The sequence below is a fragment of the Branchiostoma belcheri genome, unplaced genomic scaffold, assembly GCF_001625305.1.
Source record: "Branchiostoma belcheri isolate BF01 breed outbred unplaced genomic scaffold, Haploidv18h27 scaffold66, whole genome shotgun sequence".
Lineage (NCBI taxonomy): Eukaryota > Metazoa > Chordata > Leptocardii > Amphioxiformes > Branchiostomatidae > Branchiostoma > Branchiostoma belcheri.
The window spans coordinates 1,019,106-1,034,111 of record NW_017804309.1 but is presented as its reverse complement, the minus strand read 5'-3'; the positions used below and the strand labels follow the sequence as shown (position 1 = coordinate 1,034,111).

Sequence of the window (15,006 nt, the reverse complement as noted above, 5' to 3'; positions counted from 1 at the left end):
TCTGTCAGCGTGGCAGTCCATATTAGATCCTGTCAACATCACTTCCAACAGAGCTTAAGTAGTTTGTATATATTCCACCCGAGGTTCATGCTGACACATCACAAGGCGAACCCGACTGGTGCTGTTAATGGAGGTGCTAGCGGGTTGTTTGGGTCCCCTTCTCTCCTCTTCACAACCAAAGACTTAATGAATTTGATAGACAAAGAACGATTTTTTCACATTTTTGTGATTTGATGTCTTTCACATCATATACAAAAATCATATTTCAATTAATAATGGCAACAGTCAAACAAATCCAGTTTGGTCGCGGAAAGGGGAAATTACGGAGATTGCAATTGGATTTTTACCTTCGCCAAGAAGGTTATGTTTTCAGAGGCGTTCGTGTGTCTCTGTGTGTGTGTGTGTGTGTGTGTGTGTGTGTGTGTGTGTGAGCACGATAACTCGAGAACGCCTGGATGGATTGTCTTGATATTTAGTAGGTGGGTAGGTCTTGATGAGACGTGGAACTGATTAGATTTTGGGCCACCTAGCGGTTTGTTATGGTACTGCAGCTGAACTTCCGGTTTTGATATCTTGTGATCTAGACATGCTAGGCCGAAATTTGGATGGTAGGTAGCTCTTGTGATAGGGAAGAAGTGACGTGAGTTTGGGCCCCCTAGCTGCTTGCTCTGGAACTGCAGGGGTGTTAGTTGAAAACTGTTTAAAGGCGGATAATTCAAGAACCGATTGATGGATCGTCCTGAGTTTTGGCATGTAGGTAGCTGAAGTGATGCATGACATAATAATATTACAATTATGCAACTATTAATGTAATTTGCATAATTAATGAGGAAATTCTATAAATCAGCTGCATTCCATGATAGGACTATTCAAGCTTGTGACATATGTAATTCAGAACGTCAGAAATACAGGAAGATATTGATTATGCAAATGAAGACTTAATTTGCATAATTAGTGAGAAAATGTTATAATTACATATTGGTAATGTCTGGAATTTCATACTTGGGATATTTGAAAGTTATGTGAAGGTGAACATAATTAAACATAACTTATTCAAATAAGGACCTCATTTGCATAATTTATGAGGACATGCTATAATGGCATGCATTGATAAGATAAGACTGTCTTCTGGTATAGAATATGATCAGCAGATATAATTGATGCAATATAGGATCCTATTTGCACAATCAGGGGGATTAATCTATTATTTCTTAGTCATAAACGCTAACATCATTTGGCGAAGGTATGAGATCGTGGAACTCTAGTTGGTCCTCTTTTAATTGGCGTCAACTGACATTGGATTTATGAGTTGAGAAAAACAAAACACACAAAACGTCTTCTTTATAACCGACATTCGTTCAGCGATCTGCGAATATTAATATTTATATATTATAATATCGGCCGTTGCCTCTAGTGGAAATGGGGTATTAGGCCCAGGTTCGTCAGGCTTTACAGCTTTAGAGTTATCGGATTAGATTGTTGGCGTCGTGATGAGTTACGGGGCGGTAGATAGCGGGGCCACGTCAGGCTTGCAAAGGTCGTCATACAAGAGGGGATTATATCATCCTTTGAACTTCAAAATCAGGAATATTGTACGAGTAACTCTACCTAATGCAAATTTGATTTGTCTGAGCGTGTATTACGTTGTATGAAACGTGAAAGAGCTGGTCTTCACTGCTGATACGATGGCAAATGCCATACGTACATGAAGCCTATTTTCATAAGTCACCGTATACTAAACGAAGAGGTTTCAAATGACATGTATTTTGAAATATCTATGGAATTAGGTGCTTGTTTTGAATTGCAAACATACATATTGACATATGAAGACTGACAAATTAGTATTTGTGATAATTCGACACTGTGTTTTGCACTTCAAAGTTCCTGTCAAAGTACAAACGCCAAATTTTACGCCATGTAGAACCCCACCAAATGACAAGTATGTGGAATAGTTGTAGACGCAAAATGCCGTATACATTCTGTTTTTTTGCAATATATCAAAGAGAATCAAGCAAAATATGTAGACAGGGAGAGCGGTAACGGTCTCAAGTTGTTCTGCTGACACCCGCGCCGCCGTGCCACTTGTGCAGCTGGGGAAGAACTTTATTGCTTGGGAAATTACAACAGGCAACATTTATCCGGAAGTTATTTTGTTTTAGCGCGTCACACCCTACCTCACCCAGAGGTATGCTGTACACAGGTCCTGGCACGCCATCACACCGGCTGATTACGTGTCACCAGTGCCTGCTGACCTTTGTCGTGTTACTGCCACCCCGTTTAACGGAATTGTTGACGTAAATTTATCTGAAATGCCACGTTTATCGGTCACACGGAGAACAGGGCACTTTCTCCTCTTGTCGTCTGATTTTTCTCCGTTAGCACTTCACTATCTTCTTGCCTCTCCTTTAGGGCGCGGTCATTCGTAGTGCGATTAGTTGTGGCGGGATGTAAAAACCCTTTTCGTAGGTGCATCGTGCAACATATGTAGCCTAGGAACGGACTTAAGCCTTCTGCAATTTTTATAAGTCTCACTCAGACTCTTATATGAACTGGAAAATAGTAGAAGTTGGTTAAACAGGGAGAATGATTTACCAACGTAAACTCCTGTGCACGTTATTTTCACTGTTTAACTGATTTGCAGTACGATTTTCCCAGTCCAAAGAAGAGTCTTTCACGTTTTAATGGCGTTTGCCGTAAATTCCCATTCGCCACAACCTTTCCGAGCGCGCCATACAGATGACCTCACTTCAAACGGAACGGGCCTCTTGACACACATCACAAGCGCACATCCCTCCCTGCAGCGGTGTCATGGCCTACTTAAGCGCGGGAGAGAAGAGCCATGTGACGCTGAAAAGTGTGTCCGGATACCACTTATGGAGCAAAATCACGTTTAGTTTTTAATCAGGGTGGCCACAAAACTCGTTGGATCCACGTTTGCCGACGACAAGGATTGATTGAAGAGATTAATTGGAAAATTAAGGGCGGGCGACTTCCTTAAATGTCTGACGGAAGATCCGCGGCTTCTACACGACCTGATGTCCAGGCATTAACACCTGCTTTCACCACCACTTACCCTGAGCTCCTCCGGGGACCCAGATCGATCGGAAGGGCTTCTATCTATACGGGATCTCCATAACTGATGAACAACTACCGCCCGGAATGGGACGCACAGTCCTAATGGAAGTAGAGTGAGGGTCGTCAGAATCTGGGTTACCATGAACATATAATTCCTCGACAAACCATATACATATAAAATGTTGATGGTTAAGTACGGTACTACCGCATTTCCCCAGCGCTGTCTCTGTCAAGATACTGAACCGAGATGCACATAAACACTGGTCAAATCGTGGAAAGACGAAACAACTGATAAATTTCACCCCTTTTAACTTTGTTTCGACGTACAACGACGTATATCGGTTTTCTCTGTCTTCGCCTTTGCGACAACGTTGATGAATCGTTTCTATCAGTGTTTCTCATTAGATATGGAACTGCCTGTAAGATCTGCATGCTCCTGAACTTTCAGTGCAGTGACAGAGATCCTGACTAATACTGTTTGGTGCAGTATACTAGTACTATGGGCGACATTCAGAATCCCTTCGCGTGCTGGGTTAGGGGTGGGGTTGGGGTAGGATTCTGGAACTTCTGTATATGCATGATGTGAAGAACTTTATGGCAAAATATGGATAGATCAAGGAGGTTAAAAATCCAGAACATTTGACCCTCCTTTGATAGATCAAGATTTAACGACTGAACAGACCGCTGTATGGTATAAGTATAGATGCACGAAGGTGTGAGGGCAAAAACAAGATATCTGAATCAACAGCCCTAACTATCACATTCTGGCAATCCAGACATATCTATGTTTCTTTTTTTGCCGTTTTAGGTCATCTACATGTTTGCCGCCCTGGCTATAGTGTGTGACGACTACTTTGTTCCCTCCCTGGAGAAGATCAGCGAGGTGAGTCTTGTCCTTCTCAACATCTAACTGGGGTAGGAGATGGGTCTGTTTTCAGCCTGCGGTACCTCTACTTGGTCAGCTAGTCCTCACCTTCAGCGAGCGAGATTGTTGTTTTTGACTTAGGAGAAGAGATGCCGTTTTAGTGTTGTTCACGTCACCTCAAGGGCTCATTGTTATGTGGTAACAACTAGTATTGAAATGTCAGTGAAATAACTCAGATGGTGACACAGTCATGTGTCACTGCTAGTTTTATCCATTCAAACCAGTCTTCGGCATGTTTTGTCAACTATCTAGAAAGCAATTGAAAGACGAGAACCTGGTAATCAATACTGATCCCTCCACAGATGTTCAATACTCCCACAGCAAGGATATCTAAGGCATTCAATACCAACGACTAATTCAGGAGTGCGATAAAATCAGATTTACCAGCACGCCACTCAATAAATTCATAAATGTCAATATGTGTGGAATCCTACACCAGAGCGTTCCTGGTACATGGTACAGCAAGTAAATGGCGAGGTACACTTAAAAATATTCCGCATCCTATTCAATACTTTAATTCATATAAATTAGATGCAGACATTTTCCCTAGAAATATAGCCGTCAACCTTGAAGAACTAATGTAACTTTCCCAGCTCGCTAAGTGCCGTTCGCACGTCTGTCGGTTCTAACTTCATTTCCCGCCGTGACGCGCGGCTAATAGCAGGTATGAATCATGCCACAGATGAAGACTTAATTGCTACTAAAAACAGACGAAACGATGGCTATTGACACGCCCGAATAAAAACGGTCGACAGAAATAACTCCCCGGATATCAGATGACTGCCATTTCACGCATCCTGGCAGGCTTTGACGTCAGCAACGGATTTACTTAATCGAAATATTCTTATTTTATAAAGCCGGCCGGATTTTCGAAGAACGATTTTATAGTTATGCGTTAATTATCACATCCTGGCAACCTTTGAAACGTCTAAAACATAATTGCCTTTTCTCATGGTTGCAGGGAAGTGAAACGATACAGTATCTTACTAGTATTCAAATCCAATAAAGTTCCTATCACAGCTGGGAACATTAGATTACGAGAGCAGTGCTATAAGATACAACGTAGCTATGACTCAACAAAATAATGCATATAAAAACATGAAGAAAATAGTTTTTTTTCTTCCGTGGGAAATATCGAGTCCATACTGCCTGAAACAAGTCGACTGCCTGATATCAGATGTGTCTACAGTCTACACGGTTGCCTCGAGGCGGCAGACTGTGAGCCTTTGCGTAACGACGTCAGAGGCGAAAGCTGGCTATCCCAGCGGAAAGCCTTTCAGCACCGCGGCTGGGTATCTGTACACACTGGCATTAGCGGAACTTACATAAACATATCGTAGAACTCTGCTGCAGACTCCGGCCTGATCCAGCCTGAGCTCGGCGTCTGGCAGGTCTTAAGGCGGATCTGTCAGGAGTAGTGGAATGGTGGGGGCGGGTGTCTTCTTTTGCCCTGACAATGAGCCGATATTCTGAAGATCTGATATTTATCCGCCCGAGAATTTGATACACGAGATCAAATAGGTATTTACCCCTGGTAACTCGTAGGTTTATTCGACTTCCGTAAGGAAATCTTACTTAAAACCTTCAACAACAAACTTTTTGGTCATTGCTGATAGTTTGCAGTGTACATGTAGTAATGCGTTATGTAAGCACATGAGTCAAGTTATGATGTTGTGGAGGGGTAAAAGAGAAGACTACGTATGACTGTTAAAAAAAGTTGTGAACAGATGGCTTAACTTAAGCAAGTGTCATTCTGCTTGCCATTAGTTGATAGTATTGACACGTGAGACAGCGTTACACCTTTAACGTGCTGTCCAAACCCCGCTGGTAACCTGCGTGGGAAGAGCCGTGCCTCGTCAGTCAACCAGTCTGCTCTGTCCTGACATTTCCTAAAAGGTTCACAGGTCAGCCGGGCCCACGTGTAAGGGTACGGTCTGTACAGGTTCCTACATGTCATTCCTCCAGCCTGACCTCCTCGACCTCAATTTTCTTGTCAATATCACGCCGGTCCATCCCCGTGGTAAAAGTAAAAGGCAGCTACCCACTTCTGCATTCCCTGTAACAATACTGATATTTGAGTCTCCCTCTGGTGAGAGCATGAGACCTTTGGCGCCATAAGACTGATGCCCTGTGTGTACAGATAACGCCGATCAGATTTACAAGACAAGTCATCCCCGCGTTCCTCCTCCTTCACGCTTTTGATGTCTTTCAAGAAACGTACAGATCAATGAACAAAACGCAGGGATGAAGGAAGATCCGGGGAGCAGCCAGCGAGTCCACTAACCGCCTCGCATTGTTATTCCGATAATGCGTCCACGGTTTTCCGTGCTGATTTAAGCAAGATGTCTCTTACATAAACTGTTCGTTCTTGTTTGTTGCACGGTTGCGTGCTTAGTGTACAATACAAACGGGCGAGATGGAAGCACACACACCCCAAACAGAACACAAATAGACATGTGTGACACTAACGTCAATTTATCCGCTACGATTTCATGGTGCCTAAAAAGTAGACATTTGCCATTGACATATGGAGGACAGTTTGCCAGCCGATGTTCTTACTGGCAAAGTTTTCACCAGTTTCCATATTATATACTATGTTTGTTTCTTTTTAACCCTCGAAACGGGTCTTTCTTGGTATCCTTAACACGTTCGTCTCGACATTCAGCACTTGTTCCACCAACTCACTGTAATAATAATGATTTGCTAAATCTAACGTAAAATGAAGTCGGCAAGGTTAAGAAGGTCGATCGGACCAGACGGCCGTGATGAGACATATCGATGGCACGTTCCCGATCGCGACGTGTCCAACACAAACTGCGATTCTTCCCGCGCGTGACGTCACTGGTAATTGGTTTCTGGCGATGATTGCCTGGGTGGGTGACTGCGTGGGTGGGTGACTGGGTGACTGGGTGGGTGGGTGTCCGGACGCCTTCTGTTGCCGAAATGTCAGAAAGTGATGCTTTCTCCATCTGATTCATTCATATATGTGTATTCTTTTGTCTGTTCGCAGAAAGAGCAAACTTAAAAATTCTCCTCACGAATTCCGAGAATATTTTGACCTAGTAGTAAATGATAACTTTTAAGCTACGCGTAAATAATGTCCCTCCTTTTTGATGCACTTAGGTTGCTATTTACCTTTAGTAATTCCGTACCCTAAAATAGCTCTTCCTGGAAGGCCTCGTTGCACGTTCGACAAATTACACTTGACATTTGATCTAGAAAAACGGCAATAAATAGGTCTATAAATAGACGTGACGTCATCGTTTCTCCATCATCCCGTCTATACACAGGTGCCTTGTATCGACCGTTCACGCAGCATTGTTTCATTCAAGTTCGATATCAAACATTTTCACGCGAGGTTTATTTGTCTTAATAACGAGTGTTCGTGGCGTGGTAAGGCTAGCGGATACGGGATCGAGAGCACACGGGTTCGATTCCATACCGCACTGGGCCAAACGTTCTGTAACGACTTACTCACTCCTGCACGGTGTAAATGAACACTTGAATTCGGTTGGGAACCCAGAAAAAAAGGCGATGGTAGGAGAGGAATGCGCTCCGCCTGCCGATACCATGCCACAGCGGATTAAAGATCCACTGCCCCGCGTATACGGCATCAAGAAGCCACTGGAATATTACCCGTTTTCGAGAAACCCATCGTTAAGCCATGTCAATGATGCCACAGCAGATGAATGTTACGTCACCAGTCATGTCTTTGAAGAACTTGATTCTAAGATGGAAACGTCGTTCTGTAATTCCCTTGACGGAGTTTTGATGGAACACATAATGTAATAAACACCGGCATTTCATTATTCAAGTCTCGATGCTAAAGCAAACGCTGTCCCTTCCTTTCAAACTGCTGACATGTACGCAAACAAGTGGAGATTTGCTTTCCGTGGATGGTTTCCTGATTCAATGTTGCTCCAAATACTCTTCCCTCTTTCTGAGATTATCCGTATTACGGCTGTCGTGACTGTTTTACGGGAATCACCCAGCGGTGGTGTTAGATCTACCTGGTTGCGGACGGTATGGATCCTCTATGTGAAAGTAATTTGAGATGTGATTTTATGTATTAATTTTCATTTCACTATTCGTAAATTGTACTGTTTTACTTGTGCATAATTGACTTCTTGTATAGACCACCCTTTATCGATGCCGACACCAGACTCCCGTTGAATTTCATTTTAAAAGATATAAAAGAAATCTCTTAGTTAAGACAGTGGGCGTAAACTACGCTTCCTTGGCTGTCTTCTTCACATCTTATCTCATCTCATACGCAGAACACGCGTGTCCTCCGCCAATGTGAACACTGTAATTAATCTGATCACTGCTGTCTGCAGCAGCCTGATGAGGAGGTCCTTCCCTCGGGCCGGAGCTCCCCACGTTACTGATCAGGGCTTCATCAGCAGGCTGCTACAGGAATAGATTTGCAGGGTCCCCTCGGGCGGGTCGTTAAAATGAAAAACATAACCGTTGGGAGGGAAAAATCACGACCACTGGATCATCTTCCTAACGACATGGGTGTCTCTGATCTTCCGTACAGTCGATACCAATCTTTCACCTCAAGCACTGATCATGTACAATCAGTGGATTTAGTGAAAATCTCTTCTTGTGTCTCACCAACAATATACTATTCTCTTCTTGTGTCTCACCAACAATATACATTTATTACCACTGTTTGTAATCAAATAACCTTTGCCTAGAACATTGAGGGGCGTCACTTAATTGCAAAAGAACGCATTTTCTACGTGATGTTAATGTGCATTGTATGCTAAGAGCATTACTTTCTGAATTCCAACCTTTGCATATATTGTAGGTATTGCGTCTACATTGCTATCTTGGTTCCACATCCTTTCTACTAGAGACTGAGGCCCCTGAGCAACCACAGATTTCACAGATCGCTCCAAGAATATCATGATAGATAACGATATTTAACGTTTTGTGTGCCTTGTTATTCTTTAATCATACTTTTACATCGTGCTTGATATTCCAATTATGAAATCAAGTTTCGCACAATTCCAATTTTGGTCGCTGTATGGTCGCTAGTGGAAAGGGGGTGTAAACAAAGCCTACCCATAGCCGATACAAGTCCTTTTATGTTTTGTTTCAGCAATTTGCAGCCTGTGTTCAAATAAAGGCTAAAATAGGACGTGTCTTTTGCCCCGCGGCTCATGTTTCCGTTTGAACGTCAACAATTTTCTTTGGGTCTATGTTACTGCAAATATGGCTGCTGTTGATGACGTCATATTGACGTCAATCTTCATCGTATTCTTCCTGATAGTCGTACCTTAATCTTACCCTGACGGGATGTGCCCCTGGCAAATCCCGCCGTCACGACTTCTTCCCAACAATCTGACATTTGGACTCCAGTAATCCGCTTCAAATCGTCTGCCGTGATACCTGTTTTGGTAGGGAGGCATTAGATTCGTTTCCTTCCTGCAGGGTAGCGGTGGTGATCTTTGCGTCATCTTGCACACTATAATTGCTAACGCTCTTTTTTGTGTTCTCGTGTCCAGAATCTGGGGCTCAGCGATGACGTTGCCGGGGCAACCTTCATGGCCGCAGGAAGCTCGGCCCCAGAGCTCTTCACGTCAATCATAGGTAGGTAATGCCTCCTGTTAACGTTGGGCAGAAACAGCGAGAGCACGGGAGTAAGTAAACGCAGACAGAATATATGGTTGCTGTGCTCTTTGTTTATGGGCCACTTCATCCGACACATGTTTCGTTAATACTTTGAAAGCTTTTAGATCCACTGTTTCACGACTGTCTGGAGTCCCAGAGGAAACATAAGTAGCGTCGTCCTCCTCCATCTCCCGGGTCTGCTTAGCATGTCAGCCTTATTTCACTGATCAACGAACGGCTTCCTGCCGTTACGTAATCCTCTTCTCACGAAACCGTCGCAGTTTGGCGCTATGTGGCGCAGTAGAGTTGAACAAAGTAGGAAAATAAAGCGGCTGTTTCTCATCACCAAAAAAAAGTGATGTCGACACAAAAAACGTATTTCTCCAGCTTTCCGATTCAACAAGACGGCGATTGCTAAACGATCAAAATTTGACCAATTTGACAAACAATCAATGTTTTTGAAGGAATTCACTATTTCTGTACAAGTTGCAATAAACTTTCATATGGACCTTGTTATCTCTTGCTAGGCGTGTTTATCGCTAAGGGAGACGTCGGTTTGGGGACAATAGTGGGTTCCGCTGTCTTCAATATTCTCTTCGTCATCGGGCTGTGTGGACTATTTGCTGGAATAGTAAGTATGGGGGTTTCTATGAATTAATGTTGACACCATACACTACACACACACACACACACACACACACACACACACACACACACACACACACACACACACACACACACACACACACACACACACACACACACACGCGTGCTGCCATACCTGTCCTTGGTGCTGAACACTACCCACACACATAACGTTACGTGTTACTATAATCTATTAATCGTCTTTGGTATTGAACGCTATCCATGCAGACGTGTTAACATACCTGTCCTTGGTAAAGTTTGTACTTTACATTCCGTTTCCAGCACAAGACTCATTTCACCTGCATACAAAAGTAACTCTCGTACGTTCTGATCATCCCTCGAATTCTGCGTGAACGTGCTTTGAAAGCAAACGATAACCTTTCCCTCCCGTATGTGTTATGACTTGTGTGAACTGATGTTACCAAGACCCGTGTGGACCGTTATATCTGACTCCCCGGGTGATTGCGTAAGTTCTGCGGAAATTAGCGCTGGCGAGCTGAGTCTCCAAAGACTGAGTAAAGTCCACGAAGACCAATTTTAGCGCAGTCTGGAGGTGTTTCTCGGGCAGTACAATTTTCCAAACGACCTCAGCGGCTGTCGTTATAGCATGTTACCGAAGTTCAGACACTGCGGGAAATTGGCGCCTACACCGAGGTCGCGCTAAAACAAATTGCGACTTAGTGGAGGTTAAAGGGTCCGTCCTCTATCACATTACGGACGGATACGTATGAGAGAAATTGTTCAGGGATCAAGTTGTAAAACGAGTATAGTGGGCGTTCTGATGTTGAATATTCGCCTGAACACTAAGGCACCGTGAAAGTCGTTCACCATCATGAAATTGGGAACAGTGCTAATGCAGGCTGGACGGTTTTGATGACCATTAGACTTTTTAGTTCCAACCAGCTGTTTCAGTGACTGCAACCTCAAAACATCCATGATGAAGAATAACTCTTCGTGCGGAAACATCAACTTCGTGGCCTTTCAAACGTATACCAGACTGCTGGTGCTGTTCAGCAATCGCTGTATGGCAATAATCTCCTGCCGTGGTCTACACTAGCCTTGTGTCCATTCTATTCTATCTCCGGTCTGCCCCTCTGCAGAATATTTGCAAAAGGAAGCGGAGCGGACTGGAGCTATTATATGGTGGATACCTGGCTACATACTAGAAACTGCTAGCGTTCTTAATAATCTGTAGATTGCAAGGTACTTACCTCGTGTTTGTCTATCAGATCGTGCCCCTGACCTGGTGGCCATTGTTCCGGGACACTGCTGCTTACCTGGTCTCCATCATCACACTTATCTTTGTAAGTGCATATGATACTACAGGCTACTACATGTACAAGTTATAAGAAATAGAGGGAACAACAACACTAAAACGTAGTTCTTTACGACAAGCGGAACTGTAAATGTTACACAATACATGAAAATTTGCGTGGGTTTGTGATAACTACTCCATTAAATTGTGCTTGTAGTATAGGAGTAAGTCTGAATTGTCAGTTGAAAAATTTAGGGGTTCGGGTTAGTTCTCTGTGACCATCAGCTATGACATCCTCAAAATATCTGGAAGTGTAACCTAAAGAGATCATTTATAGTTTGCGAATTCAATATGATACGACATAGTGAAAAATACATATCAACCATACAAATTAGAACCATACAAAATAATGTAATGAGCGACCTAACCATGTTATATCGTTTCAGGTCATTCAAGACGGAAATGTCACCTGGTAAGTGTTTCTCCGTGAATATTTGTCGTTTGTAACAAGAAAAATCGTGAACACCAGGAACAGTACTATGGTTACTGTCAAGTGATACGGGATAAAAAGGAACTGTGTGATCTGTGCATCCTTTTATGCCCGGAAACCACAACAGAACCATTGAAACTAACGTTTGCTGTCTTTATCACCTATTGCGGATAAACCAAGCGTTGCAGAGGATGTGTTGTAGTCATCTTAGATACAGCACTCCATTCGCAACACATAGATACATGCAGTGTCATAGATACACACGGATACGGTCATTCATTCGCAACACATGGTTAAGCAGCTTGGCCCCAAGAATGCAATTATGAGTTGCACAACTTTTAAATAAAACATGCTATCACAGAAAACTAAATAGCAGATTAACGAGATGTCATCACCAGCCTCACCTCCCCATGATGCATGACACAGTGCTGCAAATCTGCTATCTTATTGCTTAAAATTTTCAACACCCTGTCGTTTCCTTCCCACAGGTACGAATCCCTGGTGATGCTGATAGAGTACACTGCTTACATCTTCTTCATGGGGTAAGTGCCTGGTGAGGCAGTAAACATGCGGCATGGTGGCCTTCTGGGCAGGGTTGTTGACTTAGCCTCTAATGGTTCTGGGATCGACACTTTAGCACGGTGTGATCATCGTAAAGGCACTTTCCATTCCATAGGTGAAAGTGGGTACCTAGTGGTTTGGGACGTCCTCTCGGATGGGAAGAAGTAAAGCGGTCATCATCTATTGAGATGAACCATGTTTGTTTTTGTGTAGCTAGTAGTACAATGCGACTTTGCCACGGTTCGCGTTTTATAGACAAGCACACCGAGTCACCTCTACCCTTCAAGATAAGCACGTTTGGTTCTATAAAGTCCAGAGGTTTGACGTCTTAGAGTACATCCCTTATACACGGAACCGCCAGCTTAACGTCCTTTCGAACGGACGGGTACATCCCGCCCCAGATGTCTAATGTATGTTCTCCAGTTTACTACAGCTTACGACACTGCCTCTTTTCACCCATGTCTGAAGTTTAAAATGTATCTCCCAAAGGAGTTGGCGTGAAGTTATATTGTTAATACGATATATGTCCAAGTGCTTTGAACTGTTTATAATTGAATGGGAACGCTTGGCCATCTTGGTCTGCCGCTCATACATTTCACACATTTGGTATAAAGGGTTATGGAGCGCACAAAACGTCATTGGCGTGAGGGAAGAAAGGATGATCCATGGGGAATTGGCAAACTCATTGGTCCTCACCATGGCGCATTATCCGGTCCGCGGTCTGGGCCATGATTTTCCTTTAGAGCAAGTCTCGTTTGACGTCACTATTGCGTCTCTACTGGCTCTACTGCCTTTGCAATTATACGCTCCATCTGGGATGTCATTTGACACGCCACCAAACTATAAGTCTTTGCCCTTATTATGTAGTAGAACTGATGTTTGGCCGTAAAAGTTGGTGTAGAGATTAAAGATGAGGGTGTTCTTTTTTTACATAACTTCGGTGTGCCAGGCCTAATATTGATGCTCACCTTAGGACTGATGGGTTCAGAAGTGACTGGTAATGCGTGACTCGTAATCCAGGGTATCTATAAGTCGCCATGAATGATTCAGAATTCCCAGAAATTGCGGCAACAACATTTCCGTAGATTATACATTAGGCACCAAAATATCGTCCTGGCTTTTCTTCGTCACTTTTAAGTCATCATTTCTTAAATCATGTGACGTGCCCTGCCACGAAGTAGCTTTGCTTCTATCAATGTGTACATTTGTACTCTCTGTATATTTATAGATCCTGTAAAGTGCATCCCGTGTCACTTTTACCTTATACAAATACAGAGTCAAGACCCATTGCGTAATGCCACCATTCTCCATTGATTATTCGATAAAAACCATCGATTTACAAAATGTGATGATTTCACCACCAGGTTCAATCCTCAAGTTGTGGCCTGGCTGCAGAGACGGAAGATGCGTAAGCAGGGTAACGCCGTTCAGCACACGGAGGACACCAACAAGAGAAACTCTATCCTGATGAGTGAAAGTAAGTACATCCTAAACTGTCCATAGCGGTGACTCAAGGGACTGAGCAAATTTGACAACCATGGACTGCTGACCACTATTTAGAGAAAAGGTCCATTCGATCACGAGAAACCAAAAACACAGGCTTTCAGTTCCCACTGAGATATCGTCATTCACCGGTTCGGTCATATTTTACGTCTACGTATATATGTTGAGGTTTAAGTCTTCGAATTCAGTTTCAGTTCTTTGTCTAGTCAGACGAATCCGTCTCAAGTCAAGTCTGTGACCCGCACTCTTTGATCGGATGGGAGTCTGTTCCATATCACTGGTCCATAATATTGAAGACTGCCCTTGATCGACTGCGGAATGCTCAACTGGTGAGGATCCCAGAGAGACTGGGTATATCAGCGGTATTGATTTCTATACTGTGTGGTCAGAATCTATGTCAAAATATACCCACAGCCTCAGAGTTGAAATGTTGCATCCAACACGCAATTAGATTAACTCAGTGACATAGTCAGAGTATTAAAACGGTGTAAGAAACCCTACAAATGTCTCCTTCATCTTATCCAGGGAGCGCCTCTGACAGTAAGACACCCTCCCCGACTCACAAACCCCTCATGGTGGACGAGATTATCCAGCAGTCTCCCCGCAAACTCAACTTCCATGACGCCGGCTTCAGGGTCATGATGACGCACCACTTCAAGCCGGAGACCCGGCTCAGAGCAGCCGCGAGGGTGCTGGTTCTTGAGGTAAGGGAGGATTTCCCATGAGACAATCCATTTTTGTCCATACAATCCATACATATATATATATATATATAATATTCCACCATGTGCACAATCTGCATACAGATATTTGGCTCTATCCGTGCCTTCATAGTGATACTGAATCGACAGATACACACTGTCACAAAGTTTACCTCCCGAAAGTGCAGACCGCTTAGTTTCGGATGCCACGTCTGGCAAGTAGATCAACTTG

General features: G+C 43.5%; 1 protein-coding gene across 1 annotated transcript in view; it reads left to right on the top strand.

Moving 5' to 3' along the window:
- The window catches only part of LOC109483703 (sodium/potassium/calcium exchanger 4-like), a 30,735-nt gene that overhangs the window by 10,611 nt on the left and 5,118 nt on the right, over positions 1–15,006 (top strand). The window contains exons 4-11 of the mRNA XM_019786744.1: positions 3,884–3,958; positions 9,514–9,598; positions 10,147–10,250; positions 11,494–11,568; positions 11,966–11,991; positions 12,498–12,551; positions 13,935–14,047; positions 14,599–14,777. Of these exons, the coding sequence (XP_019642303.1) occupies positions 3,884–3,958; positions 9,514–9,598; positions 10,147–10,250; positions 11,494–11,568; positions 11,966–11,991; positions 12,498–12,551; positions 13,935–14,047; positions 14,599–14,777 (711 nt within the window). The remainder of the gene's footprint in view (positions 1–3,883; positions 3,959–9,513; positions 9,599–10,146; positions 10,251–11,493; positions 11,569–11,965; positions 11,992–12,497; positions 12,552–13,934; positions 14,048–14,598; positions 14,778–15,006) is intronic.